Below are 22,961 nucleotides of genomic sequence, written 5' to 3' on the forward strand. Positions count from 1 at the left end.
ATTTGCAAAACCATTATTATATTGATTCTGGGCTTATCAGAATTTTGTCCACCTAAATTATCAATTTTGAATAATATGCACTGGTCTGCCTTGTTTTCTTTAGATGTGGTCTGCTTAAAGAATGTCTCTTTTTTTGTCAAAAATCTTCCAAATTTTTGCCAGAAGGTACATGAACCATTCTGTCTCCTTTGAGTATAGATGTTACTAAATAGCAGTGTACACCTAACTCCAGGGGAGTATTTCCAGCATTTTATTGGGGGGGAGCAAGAGGGGTCCATATCTGGATAGTCAAGGGGCATGGGCTATATAAGAGTTTTTATCCAATTTTCTGGGGGGGGGCAATTGCCCCTGCCTTTGTGCAGCCTCCCCCCGAAACGACACCCCTGCATATCTCTAATAATCTAAGATAAACAGCTAACTTTCTGGTTAGGCTGTATTGTAACAGATAAATAAAACGAAAATAAATAAATAAAAATAGAAATTTTTTTAGTCCGCTTTCTGAGGACCTATGCCACCAGTTAAAAGGCTCTTCACATTTGGTTGAGAGTATAAATATTGTGCAACGACAGCACCTGCAGTGGCACCAATCCAATATACCACGAAGTGTTCAGCTGCAGTGTGGCCAAGGCATCCATACTTCATAGAGGTGGCCAAGGCTGGATTGAAATAGCCTCCAGAGAAGTTCCAGGCTAAAAATATTTGTTTTAGAAGGGGAAACAATTTCATAAATAAACTAACAATAAAAATAGGTATATTTGGCCAAATAGCCGAGGAGAATATCACAATAATTTCTGAGGAGAGAGGGGACAACTGAAACTAAGAAAATACATTTTTATCTCCAAATATCGGGGTTCAGCACATTTTAGCCTTGAAACAAAACACACAATTTCTAGGAACCTTCAGGAGATCACACTCCAAACCACTCAAACACCCTGGAAAAGATTTATATTCTATCCCGCACCTGCATTAAGGTGATGAGGTCAACTTGAAAATTTTTACCTTGCAGATATACTTTGTTAAAAAATTATTCAATAAAAATAAAGGATAACATTAAAACTAAAAATAAACAGAAATCATCATATTTATGTGAGGGGCCACCACCCTTCACCCTTGCTCCTCACACTAAAGTTTGGCTCTGGTTTACCCGAAAGCATTTTATGAGGCATCGATAGAACTAAACTCCGTGCTTTGGTATCTGGGTCGAGCCTCATGGATCTAAAGTCGGGCAGTAGCTTGCTAATCTAAAGGCTCACATAAAGATGATATATACGGTGATATTTATTTTGTGGGGAATCTTCCTCCTTTTGAATCTGTTACCAATGGTAAAATCCTCCCTCTAAATTTACCTGAAGCACCTAAGTTGAAAAATTGAGCCTATAACTGTTTGGTAGGGTTTAGTACCCCCCCACGGTACCTAATCTATTTGGATTTAATCTAATAGCATATTTAAAGCATATCTCGAAACTTTACTTATTATATTCAAATTATTGAAAGAGCCTACTTGCAAGTACAAAATGGTGACCAGTCCAATCATAGGCAGCGCGCTAGCTTTGCCTAAGTAAAGAACGATGTGGGCACAATGTGTTGTTTTTTGGTTCTCCATACCCGGGAACTTCGTATCGAAGGAGTTGTCGTAGAAACTTCGAAAAGGGCTCATTCGATTGGAAATTAGAGTGGATAGTGCCCTTTTTAATAGTCGAGAGTGATTGGAGGGCAGCTAGCTCCCCCCACGCCCATCAATCCCCCAAATACATCGAATCAAAGTTTTGATATAGCTATTTTGTTCAGCATAGTTGATTTCCGCATAGAAAATATGTTTTTGAGGAGAACACTCCCCCACAACCCTCAGGGCCAGGGTTTTAAGTTATGCCCTGGGGGCATCTAAGGTTTTTACTGTAGGTGTCGTCGTAGAAACTTCAAAAAGGGCTCATTCGATTGGAAATTGAAATGGCTAGTGCCCTTTTTAATAGTAAAAGTGATTGGAGGGCAACTAGCCCCCCCCCCGACCATTATTCCCCCAAACACATCCACTCAAAATTTTGAGATAGCCATTTTGTTCAGCATAGTTGATTTCCAGATAGAAAATATGTTTTTGAGGAGGACACTCGCCACAACCCTCGGGGCAAGGGTTTCAAGTTATGCCCTGAGGGCATATAAGGGAGGGCCACTAGCCCCCCCACGCCCATCTTTCCCCCAAATATATCCAATCAAAATTTTGAGATATCCATTTTGTTCAGCGTAGTTGATTTCCAGATAGAAAATGTTTTTGAGGAGGACACTCCCCTACAACCCGGGGAGTAAGTGTTTTAAGCTATGCCCTGGAGGCATATAAGGTTTTTTTAGAAGGCGTTGCCGTAGAAACTTCAAGAAAGGCTCATTCGATTGGAAATTCAATAGGCTAGTGCCCTTTTTAATAGTCGAAAGTGATTGGAGGGCAACTAGCCCACATCGTAAAGAACGATGTGGGCACAATGTATTATTTATTTTTCTTTTTTCTTCTTGTTCATACCCAGGCACTTCGTATCAAAGGAGTTGTCGTAGAAACTTCGAAAAGGGCTCATTCGATTGGAAATTGGAGTAGCTAGTGCCCTTTTTAATAGTCGAAAGAGATTGGAGGGCAACTACCCCCCCCCCCTCCCCACGCCCATCATTCCCCCAAACACATCCAATCAAAATTTTTAGATAACCACTTTGTTCAGCGTAGTTGATTTCCAGATAGAAAATATCTTTTTGAGGAGGACACTCCCCCACAACCCTCGGGGCAAGGGATTTAAAATATGCCCTGGGGGCATATAAGGTTTTTATAGAAGGTTTTGTCGTAGAAATTTTTAAAAAAGGCTCATTCGATTGGAAATTCAAAGGGCTAGTGCCTTTTTTAATAGTCGAAAGTCATTGGAAGGCAACTAGTCCCCCCCCACGCCCATCATTCCCCCAAACACCTCCAATCAAAATTTTTAGATAACCATTTTGTTCAGCGTAGGTGATTTCCAGATAGAAAATAATTTTTTGAAGAGGACACTCCCCAACAACCCTCGGGGCGAGGGTTTTAAGTTATGCCCTGGGGGCATATAAGGTTTTTTAGAAGGCGTTGTCGTAGAAACTTCAAAAAGGACTCATTCGATTGGAAATTCAAAGGGATAGTGTCCTTTTTACTAGTCGAAAGTGATTGGAGGGCAACTAGCCCCCCCACGCCCATCTTTTCCCCAAACACATCCAATCAAAATTTTGAGACAGCCATTTTGTTCAGCGTAGTTGATTTCCAGATAGAAACTATCTTTTTGAGGAGGACACTCCCCCACAACCCTCGGGGCAAGGGTTGTAAGTTATGCCCTGGGGGCATACAAGGTTTTTATAGAAGTCGTTGTCGTATAAACTTCAAAAAAGGCTCATTTGATTGGAAATTGAAAGGGCAAGTGCCCTTTTTAATAGTCGAAAGTGATTGGAGGGCAACTAGTCCCCCCCCACGCTTATCTTTTCTCCAAACACATCCAATCAAGATTTTGAGATAGTCATTTTGTTCAGCGTAGTTGATTTCCAGATAGAAAATAGGTTTTTGAGGAGAACACTCCCCTAAAAACCTCGGGGTAAGGGTTTAAATTTATGCCCTGGGGGCATATAAGGTTTTTATAGAAGAAATTGTCGTAGAAACTTCGAAAAGGGCCAATTCTATTGGAAATTGGAGTAGCTAGTGAGTAGAGATGGGGGTACCAGCGCGATCACGCACCCCTGCTGCCACCTACAACTTTTTTTGCACCCCAAATAAGGGCATAGATTCATTAGGGAGAACACGTGGTTAATGGGGTCAATGACCTCTTTTTCCAAGGTCGATTTATTTGATGTTTCTATGTGTAATAACTCCGGGGCGAAGGTTGCACATGTGCATTTAATTCTAACGGGAACAATGTTATTGATCTAGGACTGGAGGGGGAAGTGAATTTCCGAGACATTGATTGCGTAATCGAAGGGGAAGTGAATTTCCGAGAACTTGATTGCGTAATCGATCGCGAATGTCATGGTGTCCAGAAATAGTATTTGTTATTGTTATTCGAGCCAGATGTTATGAGGTTCCGAGAAACAGTTAATGACACTTCCTTCCTGTTCGAGGCGGATGTTATGATCCAGAAATAGTATTTGTTATTGTTATTCGAGCCCAATGTTATGGGTTTCCCGGAAACAGTTAGATCACCACTTCCCAGCCAATGTCAAGGTCAATGTTGTTGTTGTTTTCGAGCCAACTTTCTTTTCAGGTCAGTCTAGAGTTGGCAGTCAGAGTGAAAGGATTTTTGCTATAGTTTTTTCAATCTGTGAATAGAATTCACTAAGCTTTTAGTGAGCAGTGTAATAACATGAGTGAACAAGTTGAGTTAGAAATATCCTTTTATTGCAACTGTTCTATTTGTAAGGGACATTTTCATGATTTTGAGCATTCACAAGAACCTACTGAATGTTTAGACTGCATAGAGGCAGAGACAGATGAGAAGAATCTGGAGGAAACGAGAACAAACATTATACGTCACATGGGGAGAAATTTATATAGATTGCAAGTAAGCTCAGATAAAAGAAGGATTGATATGTTAGAAAAGGAAGATCAAAAGAAGAGACTGGTAAAAGAGGGCTTTCTCTATAGTGTAAAAGACAGCAGTGAAAACCCAAAGAAAAATGTGTATAGTGCAAGATATAACTTTGATTATTATGAGTCGTATATTAAGAGAAGAGAAAAAATGGTCCTTTAAGATACAACAAAAGAGCCCCTTCTATGAAATTTATTTAAACAACATACAAAACCGTTGAAGAGTTATATTACATTAATTAAAGATAAAACTAATTATTTTTATTTATAATGCGTGTTATGGTTTAATAACACACTAAATTTGTTTTTATTATTTTAATTTTAATATACTCGAGATATATAGAATGAGGATACCAGCAGAGACTTCTGTACATGAATAGTTCAGTTTGATTAAATCACACCATAGAGTACTATCAGTCCATAACCAAGTCTTCTATCAAAGATAACACAAAATAATTCATTCTTTCTAATCTTTATTCTCTTGAAATATCGATATTTATAACAGTTTTTAAATAAACTACATCTGGTTCAATTATCAGAATATCTATGTCTTCATCCTCCACTACCACTATGTCTAGCAGAGGGGGTGGTATACATTCAATTTCAAGCTCAGGTTCATCATTTATTGATATATCTAGGAGAAGAGGCATCTCCTCAAATAAATCGCCGCGTACTCCTATTGTAGGCAAACTAGGGGCCAACCGCTCGTCATCCTCTATGCAAAGACGACCTGAAGGCCCCCCACCGTACCAGATCTTCTGACGTATATGAAAGACCATCTTCAGTATAGTGCACTTCTAGCACATCATCAGTACCTTCGAAGGATGTACTAGTACAAAGAAGGACCTCCTCATCAAGTGAGAGATCCCAACCATGCCATACATCCAAAAAGATTGATAACACTATGATCGAAAACTAGAGTTTCTTGCGGAAAACCTATATTAGTTCAGATTTAAAGGGAATAGTTTATTATCGAACCAATATATCTACCAAAGGTTCAATACCTGAGTTAAACTAAGAGGTTTCAATTTCAGGAAAAAATTACATTTTATATTTTTAATTTTCATGCTTTTGATAAGTATCTTGTCCTTTTGGCGTAAATTGCAGCTGAAGGCTTATCACAAAACCACAGTTTCGTATTTTTCATATATTAAAATGGAATGAAGCTAGAAAATGTGAAAGCTTCTTTTTAACCGAATATTCTTCATAGCTCAGACTAACTAAAATCTCAAAACAATAATATAACTTATAGTTGAACAAATTCTTTTTAAATATCGGTTAGGAATTATGCCGCTTTTGAGGTGCTCCCTAGTTTTACAGGCTTATTTGGCTTAAGAGTTATGCTGCATTTCTCTAGGTTGAAATCTACTGGCCGGGACTTGTGTCTTAAATGCTACAATTTACGATTCACTTTTATGCCTTGGGTATTGATTTTTTTGCACCAATCTTTAGCGACTATTCCTCTTTATTTACCTAGGTTTTGAAACGAAACAATCCTTGTAATTGTTACGTTCAAATGTTATCGACATATTTGCATTTATATTGCCTTCTATGTATCGCCACAACGAAGTTATAGGTGGCTATATCAAGGATAGTTTTTATGCTATACACCATTTCATGTATCTTTAGAATAATTGTTTGTACGGGTAACATTTAACTGAATGCTAGATTGCGAGGGTCAGTTATCGAAAAGTTTATTTCAAGGTGAGCGTCACACTTGACTTAGAAGGTATGTGAACTATTTTTTGGATTATGCCACACACAAAAAAATGCATCAAAAGCAAAGAGATCAATAGACTAAGATCAAAAAATATTATTGGTACTTAATGGGCATTTTAAAGCCCAAGCTAAATGCAGCTTTTTGCGGATTCGAAAGCAAAAACTAGGCCAACCCCATGTTTTCTGCCTGTTCGCCCTAAGTATAGGGACAATTTAACCCACCTTGAAAAAGGTAAATAAATCATTGCTGCGCGAAAAATTTCAAAAGGGTACTAGTACATAAGGATGATTAAGCCTTAATACCATACGTTTTTCACGCCCCAATAACTCTATGACTAAAACATTATATTTTTATACCATATTTTAACACCTTCACATGCTTGAAGGTATTTTGTATTTGTTTTTATCTCACTCTCTTTGCATATGAGAAGTAACCAAGGTACTATTTCTACGAGACATATAGCAAATACCATGTTATTCTAGCAGACACATAGCAAATACAATGTTATTCTAACAGACATATAGGAAATACCATGTTATTCTACGAGACATATAGCAAATACCACGTTAGAGCTGCTACACTAAATCAAAGATGAACAGAAATAATGTCGAATAATTGTTCAAAAGAAAACTTATGCATAATGATATATTTAATAGAGTAGTAAGTCTAGATTTTAAAAGCCTGTTATAAAATATTTAAATAAGTTATAATATATAAAATTATTATTTTTTATTACTATATAAAATAAAATTATACAATATAAAAAAACAAAAAAAACAAAAAAAAAAAAAAAAAAAACTCGATAGGCAAGTGACCCGCGGGCGTGAACCCTTAAACAAATTTTAATAATTTACACATCCTGTTGTACAAAAAATTTTGATGCTTCCACGCAATTAATCTCTTCAATTTTGTAAAGTTTGACTCCCGGTAAAATATGATGTGTGCCCTTTGCGGGCAATTATATTCCTTTAACAAAAAAAAAAAAACAAAAAAAAACGCATGTATCTACACAAAGAGACAGTTTTACTCTTATGGATATGATTCAATACTCACTACAAATAAAATGGACTCTTAGTCTCCTTTCAAATGAATAGGAGTTCAGCTTCTGAGCGATAAAAAAAATATTTGATATAATTGGTAAGTGCTCGCATTGCCTATGCAATTACTTGAGGTTATACAGCGGGTAGCTAAACCCAGTATTCCTCAAGAGCCCCCCCCCCAGGCTCCCAAAGAGCCCCAGACTTCAAAGACTCCCCGGGCTCCCAAAGGCTCTCGAAGCCTCAAAGACCCCCCCCTCCGTGCCCCCAAAGGCCCCCCCCCCCCGCCCGTCCATTTATCCCACCAAAGAGGATGCGCTAAGGTTTATTCTCTTTTCATATCGGTTGACGAATAGACTATCTGGCATTACAAAGAAGGGGGTAGAAAGAGCTCTGTCTTATAAGGTGCAATCGTTTATTATAACTGATAAATATTACTAATATGGATCCTTTCATATTGGAGATAACACGAACAAGACGAATAGTCTTACAACACAAGCCTTGTAAGCCCGTGGCTACCAGCCGATACAGTTTGCACTTTCGACACTATTTTGTGTCTCATTTTAGTAAATAAGTGACAATGAAGAGTAATTATTTAAATTATATTGTCTCTTAATTTAACTGTTAATTTAATTCCTGTTATTTGACATAATAAATTCGTATCGTATCGCACCATATCGAATATCACTAATAACGCTGAAGCAGAAATTCTTGTATTTTTCTTATTCATCTTCGCATTGAGACGATACTCGATTACAGGTTCATAGCAGCTATCGAACAGGAAGAAGATAAAGCCGAGGTATTTTCTAATCTTCTTAAATATACTAGTAGGAAGGTTAATAAGGATATATACACAGAGACATTAATTGGGGGGGGGGATTTTGAAAATACTTATTGACTGCATTCTGCTTGAAAAATAACTATTTGGTATTTTCATCGAAAAATTCATATTGTCCACTGCCCCCCCATAAGTTTTAGGAAATATATCTGACCCGGCCACTTAACCGAACCTAACCTAACCTAACCTGCTAACCCTAGTTAGGTTAGGTAACCTAACCTGGGTTAGGTTAAGACCACTTAACCTAACCTATCCTGGGGATGGATACTCCGACTGTGCCGCCTTCGGCCTGTGGCCCCTGGGGTGGGGGTCGGCCACTTAACCTAATCTAGCCTAACCTAACCTGCTATTCCTAGACCTAACCTAATCGAACCTAACCTAACCTAACCTCACTAATATAGCTCTTAATATGGCTTTTCAGTGGAGGATTTTAAAATCACCTGGAAAATTTGAGTTTGAGGTGAGGAGGGTGGTGGGGCGGTGGGGATTTCAAGAGCGATGGTAACCTAACCTAACCTAACCTGTTATTCCTAGACCTAGCCTAACCTAACCTAACCTCACAAATATAGCTCTTAGTATGGGTTTTCAGTGTGTTTTCCATCGAAAATATTTAAAATACGATGTAAATATGTACTAGCTACTAAAATTCCGTTTTTTTTTTATAGTTTATGTATATATATATTGAGCTTGGGTGAGGGGGTGTGAGGGATTTCAAGAGCGATGGTAACCTAACCTATTCTAAACTGTTATTCCTAATATAGCTCTTAATAAGGCTTTTAAGTGTGTTTTCCAACGAAAATATTTATAATACGATGAAAATATGTACTAGCTACTAAAGTTCCGTTTTTTTATAGTTTAGGCAAGCAGGTTTTACAACGAAAATATTTAAATACGATGAAAATTAGTTACTAGAAATTTTTTAGTTTGGGGGGAAGGGGGGATTTTAAAATACTCTGGAAAATTTGTGTTGGGGGGAAGAGGGTGGTGGGGATTTCGAGAGCGAGGGTTGAGGCGGGGGGCAGCCCCACTCCTATAGACTTTTCTGTCTAGTCTTGCATATCAAAGTTAAAAACCATAGTTTTCACGCCCCCTCGCGTCATTTAAGTTGTAATAGCTCTGATTTTGGGCCATGTTTCAAAATATCTTTTATCAATTTCTCTTCTTTTTTCTTTCTGATTACACAAGAAGTGTGAAATCTCCGAGTTGATCAATCTTTGATAGTTTTACAGAAATTCTCACTTCCCATTGATGCACTCCTATGTCCAAAACAAAATCGAACGTAACAATTAATTAATCTGCAATGAAGATGTATCGTTTGACATAATTAGTCTATGCAATGTAAGAAGTATTGTTTTGAAACCATTCTCCGCGAGTGAAAAGTTGCAATTCTAGTGAGTGTTAATTGATATATAGAAAGGTAATTATTGTTCTAAATCAACAGTTTGCACGATTTCGTAAATAAATAACCGTTAGGTAAGTATAAGAGCTTTGAAAAGCTTTGAAAGTCAGTATATGTTGAAATATAGGACAAGATAGAAAATAATGGAAGGTTCTTCAAATGCAAATCCGGCAATGTTTGATGTGAGTCCAATAATATGTCTTTTCAGTGTGTTTTCCATCCAAAAATATGTAAAATAAAAAGAACTATATTCCATTGATTATAAAGGCATGGCTAAAAAAGGAATTTTTTGTGAAAAACTCACAAATTAGCTCTTAATACGGCTTTTCAGTGTGTTTGCTGAAGAAACATTTTCAAATGAAATGAAAATATGCCCCCCCCCCGAAATTTCGTTGTTAGGGGTGGGGGGGGGGGCTTATTTATATATGCTACAAAAATTCTATTGGGTTCAGTATATAAGGTGATTATGAAGAACTGTTCACCAATGACCATGGGTGTCAAAACAGTTTTATATTTTTCAAAGGGGAGATTGGACATAGGGCTACTTCTTTTGTAGACCTTTATAAATACAACTACTTAGAGCTCCAAAGGGCAACACCAAGCTGCAAAGGGCAATGCAACTGCAAACGCTCGTTCTTCGCCCTAATATGATAGAGGTTTCACTATTTACTGACTCCTATGCTGTTCCTATATTTCTTTAAACTCCTTTCCTACACTGGGTGTTTGAAATTATCAGTGCTTATCTTACAATACATTTCTGCATCTTTTTTTTATTAATAGTGCTGTTCTCAATGAACATTCGACTTTTTAAAGACTTACTGTTTAAAATCTTTAAAGCCATGTCTTACTTGGTTTAATAATTGGCTTATGGATTCCATAGCTTCAAGCTTCCTGATTAGATTTCGTCTTGTTCTGATTTACGTATGAGAAATGGTATCAATTCATGAAAAAGTTAGAGTGGAGGGTCAGATATATTTCCTAAAACTTATGGGGGGGGGGGCAGTGTACAATATGAATTTTTCGATGAAAATACCAAATAGTTATTTTTCAAGCAGAATGCAGTCAATAAGTATTTTCAAAATCCCCCCCCAATTAATGTCTCTGTGTATATATCCTTATTAACCTTCCTACTAGTAGATTTAAGAAGATTAGAAAATACCTCGGCTTTATCTTCTTCCTGTGCGATAGCTGCTAAGAACCTGTAATCGAGTATCGTCTCAATGCGAAGATGAATAAGAAAAATGCAAGAATTTCTGCTTCAGCGTTATTAGTGATATTCGATATGGTGCGATACGATACGAATTTATTATGTCAAATAACAGGAATTAAATTAACAGTTAAATTAAGAGACAATATAATTTAAATAATTACTCTTCATTGTCACTTATTTACTAAAATGAGACACAAAATAGTGTCGAATATGCAAACTGTATCGGCTGGTAGCCACGGGCTTACAAGGCTTGGGTTGTAAGACTATTCGTCTTGTTCGTGTTATCTCCAGTATGAAAGGATCCTTATTAGTAATATTTATCAGTTATAATAAACGATTGCACCTTATGAGACAGAGCTCTTTCTACCCCCTTCTTTGTAATGCCAGATAGTCTATTCGTCAACCGATATGAAAAGAGAATAAACCTTAGCGCATCCTCTTTGGTGGGAAAATTGGATGGGCTGGGGGGGGGGGCCTTTGGGGGCACGGGGGGGGGGGTGGTCTTTGAGGCTTCGAGAGCCTTTGGGAGCCCGGGGAGTCTTTGAGGTCTGGGGCTCTTTGGGAGCCTGGGGGGGCTCTTGAGGAATACTGGGTTTAGCTACCCGCTGTATAACCTCAAGTAATTGCATAGGCAATGCGAGCACTTACCAATTATATCAAATAATTTTTTTATCGCTCAGAAGCTGAACTCCTATTCATTTGAAAGGAGACTAAGAGTCCATTTTATTTGTAGTGATTATTGAATAATATCCATAATAGTAAAACTGTCTCTTTGTGTAGATACATGTGTTTTTTTTGTTTGTTTTTTTGTTAAAGGGTTATATTTGCCCGCAAAGGGCACACCTCATATTTTACCGGGAGTCAAACTTTACAAAATTGAAGTAATTAATTGCGTGGAAGCAGTAAAATATGTTGTACAATTGGTTGTGGAAATTCTTCAAATTTGTGTAATGGTTCAAGCCGCTAGACGCTTGCCTTTCGAGTTTTTTTTTTGTTTTTTTTTTGTTTTTTTTGTTTTTTTTTTATTAGGCATAATTTTATTTTCTATAGTAATAAAAATACTAATTTTATATATTATACCTTCTTTATATATTTTCTACCAGGCTTTTCAAAGCTAGACTTACTACTATATTAAATATATCATTATGCATAAGTTTACTTTTGAACAATTATTCGACATTATTTCTGTTCATCTTTGATATAGTGTAGCAGCTCTAACGTGATATTTGCTATATGTCTCGTAGAATAACATGGTATTTCCTATATGTTTATTAGAATAACATTGTATTTGCTATGTGTCTGCTAGAATAACATGGTATTTGCTATATGTCTCGTAGAAATAGTACCTAGGTTACTTCTCATATGCAAAGAGAGTGAGATAAAAACAAATACAAAATACCTTCAACCACGTGAAGGTATTAAAATATGGTATAAAAATATAATGTTTTAGTCATAGAGTTATTGGGGCGTGAAAAACGTATGGTATTAAGGCTTAATCATCCTTATGTACTAGTACCCTTTTGAAATTTTTCGCGCAGCAATGATTTATTTACCTTTTTCAAGGTGGGTTAAATTGTCCCTATACTTAGGACGAACAGGCAGAAAACATGGGGTTGGCCTAGTTTTTGCTTTCGAATCCGCAAAAAGCTGCATTTAGCTTGGGCTTTAAAATGCCCATTAAGTACCAATAATATTTTTTGATCTTAGTCTTTTGATCTCTTTTCTTTTGATGCATTTTTTTTGTGTGTGGCAAAATCCAAAAAATAGTTCACATACCTTCTAAGTCAAGTGCGACGCTCACCTTGAAATAAACTTTTTCGATAACTGACCCTCGCAATCTAGCATTCAGTTAAATGTTACCCGTACAAACAATTATTCTAAAGATACATGAAATGGTGTATAGCATAAAAACGGTCCTTGATATAGCCACCCATAACTTCGTTGTGGCGATACAAAGAAGGCAATCATAAATGCAAATATGTCCATAACATTTGAACGTAACAATTACAAGGATTGTTTCGTTTCAAAACCTAAGTAAATAAAGAGGAATAGTCGCTAAAGATTGGTGCAAAAAAATCAATACCCAAGGCATAAAAGTGAATCGTAAATTGTAGCATTTAAGACACAAGTCCCGGCCAGTAGATTTCAACCTAGAGAAATGCAGCATAACTCTTAAGCCAAATAAGCCTGTAAAACTAGGGAGCACCTCAATAGCGGCATAATTCCTAACCTATAAAAATGAGCCCTAGAGATACGCAAAACCTAGGAAAACCGAAAAAAAATTATTACTATATGAATCAAAACCTAGAAATTATTAACATAAAAAATATAATAGATAAATAAAATATGAACAAGGACATTCAAATTCTAGGGCGTATATTAGGAAACAATAATAAACGCATCAACCTAAACGATTCGTAAGCCCCTTGCCGACACGTGGTTAAATTAAGAAGATAGGTGAAAAAATTCCTCAAGAGTAGGAAATTCCTCATGAAATTGTCATAGTCCGTTGTTCTATTCAATTTCATGAGCCAAACTCTGTACTTTTTAAATGTTGTAGTTTTTTATATTCTTTTTCGTTTGCCATTTATTGTTGTTGTATCAAAAAATTTGGATTGTTGGTTCAATTAATTATAAGTTCATTAAAAATTAAGTAACTAGTTACTACTTATAATAATTTGCAAGTTCCAAATGATGTCAGAAAGGAGATATTTAAAAAAAATTTGTTCAACTATAAGTTATATTATTGTTTTCAGATCGTAGTTAGGCTGAGCTATGAAAAATATTCGGGTAAAAAGAAGTTTTCTAGCTTCCTTCAATTTTAATATATGAAAAATATGAAACTGTGATTTTGTGATAAGCCTTCAGCTGCAATTTATGCCAAAAGGACAAGATACTAATCAAAAGCATGAAAATTAAAAATATAAACTGTAATTTTTTCCCGAAATTGAAACCTCTGAGTTTAACTCAGGTCTTGAACCTGTTTTAGATATATTGGTTCGAAAATAAACTATTCCCTTTAAATCTGAACTAATATAGTTTTTCCACAGGAAACTCTCGTTTTCAATCATAACGTTATCAATCTGGTAGGATGTATGGCATGGTTGGGATCTCTCACTTGATGAGGAGGTCCTTCTTTGTATTAGTACATCCTTCGAAGGTATTGATGATATGCTCGAAATACATGAGACTGAAGATGGTCTTTCATATACGTCAGAAGATCTGGTAAGGTGGGGACCTTCAGGTCGTCTGTGCATTTAGGATGATGAGCGATTGGCCCCTAGTTTGCCTATAATAGGAGTACGCGGCGAGTTATTTGAGGAGATGCCTCTTCTCCTAGATATATCAATAAATGATGAACCTGAGCTTGAAATTGAATGTATACCACCCCCTCTGCTAGACATAGTGGTAGTGGAGGATGAAGACATAGATATTCTGATAATTGAACCAGATGTAGTTTATTTAAAAACTGTTATAAATATCGATATTTCAAGAGAATAAAGATTAGAAAGAATGAATTATTTTTTGTTATCTTTGATAGAAGACTTGGTTATGGACTGATAGTACTCTATGGTGTGATTTAATCAAACTGAACTATTCATGTACAGAAGTCTCTGCTGGTATCCTCACTCTATATATATCGAGTATATGAAAATTAAAATAATACAAACAAATTTATTGTGTGATTACACCATAAAACTCATTATACATATAAATAATTAGATTTAACGGTAAATCATATATGAGAACTCTTTCACATTGGTTTCTGTTGTTTAAAATCCATTTCATAGAATGGCCTCTTATGTTGTCTCTTATAGGACCACTTTTTCTCTTCTCTTGTAGCATAATCATCATAATAATCCGAGTTATATCTTGCACTATACACATTTTTCTTTGGGTTTTCACTGCTGTCTTTTACACTATAGAGAAAGCCCTCTTTTACCAGTCTCTTCTTTTGATCTTCCTTTTCTAACATATAAATACTTCTTTTATCTGAGCTTACTTTCAATCAATATAAATTTCTCTCCATGTCACGTATAATGTTTCTTCTTGTTTCCTCCAGATTCTTCTCATCTGTCTCTGCCTCTATGCAGTCTAAACTTTCAGTAGGTTCTTATGAATGCTCAAAATCATAAAAATGTCCCTTACAAATAGAACAGTTGCAATAAAAGGATATTTATAACACAACTTGTTCACTCATGTTATTACACTGCTCACTAAAAGCTTAGTGAATTCTATTCACAGATTGAAAAAACTATAGCAAAAATCCTTTCACTCTGACTGCCAACTCTAGACTGACCTGAAAAGAAAGTTGGCTCGAAAACAACAACAACATTGACCTTGACATTGGCTGGGAAGTGGTGATCTAACTGTTTCCGGGAAACCCATAACATTGGGCTCGAATAACAATAACAAATACTATTTCTGGATCATAACATCTGCCTCGAACAGGAAGGAAATGTCATTAACTGTTTCTCGGAACCTCATAACATCTGGCTCGAATAACAATAACAAATACTATTTCTGGACACCTTGACATTCGCGATCGATTACGCAATCAATTTCTCGGAAATTCACTTCCCCTTCGATTACGCAATCAATTTCTCGGAAATTCACTTCCCCCTCGAGTCCTAGATCAATAACATTGCTCCCGTTAGAATTCAATGCGCATGTGCAACCTTCGCCCCGGAGCTCTTACACATAGAAACATCAAATAAATCGACCTTGGAAAAAGAGGTCATTGACCCCATTAACCACGTGTTCTCCCTAATGACTCTATGCCCTTATTTGGGGTGCAAAAAAAGTTGTAGGTGGCAGCAGGGGTGCGTGATCGCGCTGGTACCCCCATCTCTACTCTAGTGCCCTTTTTAATAGTCGAAAGTGATTGGAGGGCAACTAGCCCCCCCCGTGCCCATCATTCTCCCAAACACATCCAATCAAAATTTTGAGATAGCCATTTTGTTCAGCGTAGTTTATTTCCAGATAGAAAATATGTTTTTGAGGAGGAAACTCCCCTACAACCCTCTGGGCAAAGGTTTTAAGTTATGCCCTGGGGCAAATAAGGTTTTTATAGAAAGTGTTGTCGTAGAAACTTCAAAAAGGCTCATTCGATAGGAAATTCAAAGGGCTAGTGCCCTTTTTAATAGTCAAAAGATATTGGAGGGCAACTAGCCCCCCCCACGCCCACCATTCCCTTAAACATACCCACCCAAAATTTTGAGTGAGTCGTTTTGCTCATCGCATTTTTTTTCCAAGAAAACAACATGTAGTTGAGGAGGACACTCCCCTACAACCCTCAGGGCAAGGGTTGTAAGCTATTCTCTGGGGGCATTAGGGATTTTTATAGAAGCTTCTTCCGAGAAAACTGCAAAAAAGGCTCATTCGATTGGAAATTCAAAGGCCTAGTGCCCATTTTAATAGTCGAAAGTGATTGGAGGGTAACTAACCCCCCTCTCACGCCCACCTTTCCCCCAAACACACCCAATTAAAATTTTGAGATAGCCATTTTGTTCAACGTAGTTTAAAGTTCTGGAAATTAGGTCTTTGAGGATGACAAACCCCCCACAGCCCTCAGGGCAAGGATTGTAAGTTATGCCCTGGGGGCATATAAAGTTTCTATAGAAAGTGTTGTCGTAGAAACTTCAAAAAGGGCTCATACGATTAGAAATTGAAATGGCTTGTGCCCTTTTTTTGTAGTCGAAAGTAATTGGAAGGCAACTAACACCCCTTCCACGCCCACCATTTCCCCAAACACATCCAATCAAAATTTTGAAATAGCCATTTCTTTCCACGCAGTTAAAGTTCAGGAAATTATACCTTTGAGCACGACACACCGCTCACAGTCTTCAGAGCAAGGGTTATAAGTTATGCCCTGGGGCATATAAGTTTTTATTGAAATCTATGTCGCAGAAACTTGAAAAAGGGCTCATTCGATTGGAAATTCAAAGGTCTAGTGCCCTTTTTAATAGTCAAGTGATTTGAGGGCAACTAGCCCACTTCTCTTGGCCACCTTTTCCTCAAACACATCCAATCAAAATTTTAGATATCCATTTTGTTCAGTGTTGTGGATTTTTAGAAAAAAATTATGATTTTGAGGAGGAAACTCCCCCACAACCCTCAGGGCAAGGGTTTTAAGCTATGCCTTTGGGGAACATAGGGTTTTTTCTGAACACGTCGTCGTAAAAACTTCAAAAAGAGCTCCTTCGACCGGGAATTGAAATGGCTAGGGCCCTTTTTAATAGTCAAAAGGGATTGAAAGGCACCTAACACCCCTTCCACGCCCACCATTTCCCCAAAAAAATCCAATAAAAATTTTTAGATAGTAATTTTTTTCCACGCATTTTAAATTTCAGTAAATTATACCTTTGAGCAGGACCCCCCCCCCCCCCCACAGTCTTCAGGGCAAGGGTTATAAGTTATGCCCTGGGGGAATATAAGGTTTTTATTGAAATGTTTGTAGTAGAAACTTGAAAAAGGGCTCATTCGATTCGAAATTCAAAGGGCTAGTGCACTTTTTAATAGTCGAAAGTGATTTGAGGGTTACTAACCCCCCTCTCACGCCCACTTTTTCCCCAAACACATCCAATGAAAATTTTTAGATAGCCATTTTATTCAACGCAGTTGAAAGTTTTGGAAATTAGGTCTTTAAAAATGACAACCCATCCTCCCCACAACCCTCAAGGCAAGGGTTTTAAGTTTGCCCTGGGAGCATGTAAGGTTTTTATTGAAATTGATGTTGTAAAAACATCCAAAAGGGCTCATCCAATCGAAAACTGAAAGGGCTATTGCCCTTTTAATAGTCAAAAGTGATTGAAGGGCAACTAACACCTCTCTTACGCCCACGATTTTCCCAAACACATCCAATCAAAGTTTCGATATATGCATTTTGTTCAACGTGTTCGAAAGTTTTGGAAAATAGGTCTTTTAGGATGATAATCCCATCAGAGCTTTCAGTGCAAGGGTTGTAAGTTATGCCCTGGGGGCATACAAGGTTTATATAGAAAGTTGTTGTAGAAATTTCAAAAGGGGCTCATTTGATTGAAAATTGAAATTGCCCTTTTTAATAGTCGAAAGTGAGTGCAGAGTAATTAACCCCCCCCCCTCTTACACCCTCCATTTCCCCAAACACATTCAATCAAAGTTCAGAGATAGCCATTTTGTTCAACGTAGTTGAAAGTTCTGGAAATTATGTATTTAAGGATGACAAACCCCCCAGATTCCCCAGTGCAAAGGTTGTAAGTTATGCCCTGGGGGCATATAAGGTTTTTAATGAGAGAGTTGTCGTAAAAACTTCAAAAGGGGCTCATTCAGTTGGAAATTGAGAGGGCTAGTGCCCTTTTTAATAGTTGAAAGTGATTGGACGGTAACAAACCCCTCTCTCACACACATTCAATAAAAAGTTTCAGATAGCTATTTTATTCAACGTAGTAGAAAGTTCTGGAAATTAGGTCTCTGAGGATAACAACCCCCCCCCAGCCCTCTGGGCAGAGGTTGTAAGTTATCCCCTGGGGGAATATAAGGTTTTTATAGAAAGTGTTGTTGTAGAAACTTAAAAATGGCTGATTTGGTTGGAAATTGGAAGGGCTCGTGACTTTTTTATTAGTTGAAAGTTATTGAAGAGAGACTACCACCTCTTTCACACCCACCATTTTCCCAGACACATCCAATCAAAATTTTGTGATAGCCATTTTGTTTAACGTAGTTGAAAGTTCTCGAAATTAGGTCTTAGAGGATGACAACCACCCTCACAGCCCTTAGGGTAAGAGTTATAATTTATGCCTTGGGGGCATATGAGGTGTTTATAGGAAGTGTTGTCGTAGAAACTCAAACAGGGCTCATTCGATTGGAAATACAAATGTCTTGTGCCCTTTTTAATAGTCAAAAGTGATTGGTAGGCTTGACATTTTTATAGTAAACATTTATGTGGATAGAATGTATTATTTTTTTGTTGTTGTTGTTTAGACAACACTTCGTATCGAAGGAGTTGTAGTAGGAAATTCGAAAAAGGCTGTTTCGATTTAAAATAGAAAGGGCTGATGCCCTTTTCAATAGTCAAAAGTGATTGGAGGGAAACTAATCCCCCTCCTACGCCCACCCTCCCATTTGACTTTATGTTTAAAAACTAAATGTTGCCGTAAGATTAAATCAAAATGCACTGTGTTAATGCTAATTTCCAATAAGGCATCTCAGCAGTATCCCAAGAACGACTGAGGGTATTATGTTAAAACTTTCGAGGCTACTTCTGCTCTTAAAATTTAAACAAATCAAAATAGCGTAAGCGTTTCCAAGCTATCAAAGAAAGTAAACAGATTTTTTTGCGAATGGTATCTGGTTTTCCATTTCAGGTCAACTAGATGAGGTATGAAACTAAATTAAACACTTCTATTTGTGTACAGATTTTTAAGAGGGTGTATAGTGTTTAAAATTGCTGAAATTTTTTCTCCAGTATACAAATAGCAGGCCAAACTATAAATCTTTAAAAAAACGAAAAGATTTAAAGTATTATTTTCTTTTTCTGTGAAAAGACTATGTCAATATAAAACGAACAGAAATTAATTAAAAAAACTTTTTCCACAAAATAAGTTTTTCAAAGAAAAGTAAAGAACTCCATTAAACAAAAATGAGCAAAAATAAAATCAAGTAATCTACCAAGCGTGAAACTACGACAAATCAGGATCGATAAATAAATGAAACTCAAAACGAACAGAAATTACAATAAATATCCGAGTCAAACTCAAAACGAGCAGAAATTAACATAATTTGGGCTCAAAATCCCAAAGCCTTCCCAAGTCCAGAACATAATTTGCACTTTACAGAAAAAATATAAATGTTTTTACTTTTATATCTTTAATAAATCAAATAATATTAAGATTTTGATTACTAAATATCAGTATATGTATATTAAACTGACAATGCACATTCATTTGTATTTTTTTTTGAAAATAGAAAAAGCTGATGCCATTTTTAATAGTCGAAAGTGATTGGAAGAAAACTAATCCCCCTTCCACGCCCACCCTCCAATTTGACTTTATGTTTAAAAACTAAATGTTTCTATAAGATTAAATCAAAATGCACTGTGTTATTGCTAATTCCCAATAAGGCATCTCAGCAGTATCCCAAGAACGACTGAGGGTATTATGTTCAAACTTTTGGGGCTGCTTCTGCTCTTAAAATTTAACCAAATCAAAATAGCGTAAGTGGATCCAAGCTATCAAAGAAAGTAAACAGATTTTCTTGCGAATGGTATCAAGTGTTCTATTTCAGGTCAACTAGAGGAGGTATGAAACTAAATTAAACACTACTATATGTGTCCAGATTTTTAAAAGGGTGTATGTTGTTAAAAATTGCTGAAAATTTTTCTCCAGTATACAAATAACAGGCCAAACTACAAATTCTTAAAAAACGAAAAGATTTAAAGTATTATTTCCTTTTTCTCTGAAAAGACTACGTTAATATAAAACAAACAAAAATTAATTAAAAAAACTTTTTCCACAAAATAAGTTTTTCAAAGAAAAGTAAAGAACTCCATTAAACAAACAATGAGCAAAAATAAAATAAAATAGTCTGCCTAGCGTGAAACTACCACAAATCAGCATCGATAAATAAATGAAACCCAAAACGAACAGAAATTACAATAAATAACCGAGTCAAACTCAAAACGAGCAGAAATTAACATAAGTCGGGCTCAAAACCCCTACGCCTCCCCAAGGCCAGAACATAATTTGCACTTTACTGAAAAAATACAAATGAATGTGCGTTGTCAGTTTAATATACATATTAAATATCTGTCCCCTCCTCAATACCTCGCTCTTTACGCTAAAGTTTATTATTGTTAAAAAAAATCAAGCTGTGTGACAGATTCAAATTTTTATCGTAAAGAGCGAGATATTGAGGAGGGGACAGCCCCTTTCATATACGGAATAATTTCTGTTCGTTTTAAGTTTTAATGTCGCTCCTTACTTTCGGTTAAAAAAAAACTAGTTTTTTTATTTAATTTCTGAACGTTTTTGAATTTATTCAGCTTTGATTTTGGGTGACCGTAAATGAATAATTAAAACTAAATTTGTATATTAATTTTACTTTTTTAGCTAAATGGCTTTCTTAAAATTTTGTTCTGACGTAACTTACGAATTAACTTACGTAAAAAACTTCTATACTCGTATGTATTATTACGTATATTAGGGAGTTTGCCCCCTAGTCGATACCTTGCTCTTTCCGCTGAAGTTCGAATTTTGTTCGAATCACAAACCCCTGAATCACAAAGGCCGGTTAATTAGAATAGATAGCTTTTTTGAAATTACTAAAATAGACTTTAGCGTAAAGGGCGAGGTATTGACTAGGGGGAGAACCCCCTCATATACGTAATAATTTCTGTTTGTTTTAAGTTTTAATGCGGCTCCTTACTTTCAGTTGAAAAAACTAGTTTTTTTATTTAATTTCTGATCGCTTTTTAAATAATGCTGGGAAATCCAGCGCCCCCTTCATAGAATTGTTCCTTCCCCCAAGAAAACATCCTCCCTGAAAAGATCCTCCCCCGTAACTCCTTCCTCCGACACCCCCATCAGAAAAAAATCCCTCCTGAAACATCTTTATACTTCCCATTAACCAATACTATATGTAAACAAAGGGCAACATTCATAACTTCCCGCCCTTTCCCCGGGAACTGTGGGGGATTAAGTCATCCTCGAAGACATACTTATTAGATTTTTGACTATGCTGAACAAAATGGCTATCTCAAAATTTTGATTGGGGGACTTTGGGAAAAAATAAGCGTGGAAGGGGGCCAAGTTGCCCTCCACTTTTTTTGGTCACTGAAAAAGGGCACTAGAACTTTTAATTTCCGTTCAAATGAGCCCTCTCACGATATTCTAGGACTACTGGATCGATACGATAAGCCCTTGGAAAAAAAACAAAAAAAACACGCATCCGTGATTTTTCTTCTAACAAAAAATACAAAATTCGACATTTTTGCAGATAGGATCTTGAAACTTCCGCAGTAGGGCTTTCTGATACGTTGAATCCAATGGTGTGATTTTCATTAAAGTTCTATGACTTTTTGGGGGTGTTTCCCCCTTTTTTCAAAAATAAGGCAAATTTTCTCAGGCGCGTAACTTTTCATGGGTAAAACTAAACTTAATGAAACTTATATATTTGTATCATCAGCATAAAAATATGATTCTATTGATGTATCTATGGGTATCAAAATTCCGGTTTCTAGAGTTTCGGTTAATATTGAGCCGGGTCACTCCTTACTTACATTTGATTACCACGAACTGTTTGATACATATTTAGTAATCAAAATGTTAAGATTATTTGATCTATTTAAGTTATAAAAGTAAAAACATTTATATTTGTTTCAGTAAAGTGCAAATTATGTTCTGGCCTTGGAAAGGCATAGCGGTTTTGAGCCCAACTTATGTTAATTTCTGCTCGTTTTGAATTTGACTTGGTTAATTATTGTAATTTCTGTTCGGTTTGGGTTTCATTTATTTATCGATGCTGATTTGTTGTACTTTCACGCTTGGTAGATTATTTGATTTTATTTTTGCTCATTGTTTGTTTAATGGAGTTCTTTACTTTTCTTTGAAAAACTTATTTTGTGGAAAAAGCTTTTTTTAATTAACCTTTAAGAAATAATCACTTACGTCTTTTGAGTAATCTTTTGTGGAGATTTATACTTGTTTCGAAGTTTGAATTGCTGTTTTAAATCTTCATTTGCATATAGAGATCGCATTTTCAAATTCACTGCCGTAATTATAATTTGATATATTCGATATAAACGTAATTCTATACTGATATATTGCTGCATCTCCTATGTTTGCATCTCCTATGTTTGCATCTCCTATGTTTGCATCTCCTATGTTTGCATCTCCTATGTTTGCATAGATTGGCACTTCAATTAACAGTGTATCTGCTGCTTGACCTGACTTCGATATCTAAAACTGGGTATCCCAGGTCCCAGGTCCCTTAGATTTACTTTATTTTTGCATATAATCGATCTAATTATCACCTCTTTAGCTCCCAGAATATTAAAAATTAGCTGACTCCACCACTAAAATCTGATTTTAGTACTTCAGTTTTGTCTGATGTCGCATGGACCCTTGTATATTGCCTTAAGATTTGGATTGAGTGTGCTCCTCGTTTGGTACTTTCATTAGACTTTGAATTTTTTTTTAGGTTTCTTTTT

At 36.3% G+C, this 22,961-nt stretch overlaps 1 protein-coding gene across 1 annotated transcript in view; it reads right to left on the reverse strand.

Moving 5' to 3' along the window:
• Window positions 1-425: 425 nt before the first annotated feature.
• The window catches only part of AQP (aquaporin), a 78,027-nt gene continuing 55,491 nt past the window's right edge, over window positions 426-22,961 (reverse strand). Inside the window, exon 6 of the mRNA XM_089090295.1 lies at window positions 426-689. Within this exon, the coding sequence (XP_088946421.1) occupies window positions 487-689 (203 nt within the window). The 3' untranslated portion in view covers window positions 426-486. The remainder of the gene's footprint in view (window positions 690-22,961) is intronic.

The sequence above is a fragment of the Artemia sp. Qi Xiang Cuo genome, chromosome 6, assembly GCF_049724085.1.
Source record: "Artemia sp. Qi Xiang Cuo chromosome 6, ASM4972408v1, whole genome shotgun sequence".
In the NCBI taxonomy this organism is placed as follows: Eukaryota; Metazoa; Arthropoda; class Branchiopoda; order Anostraca; family Artemiidae; genus Artemia; species Artemia sp. Qi Xiang Cuo.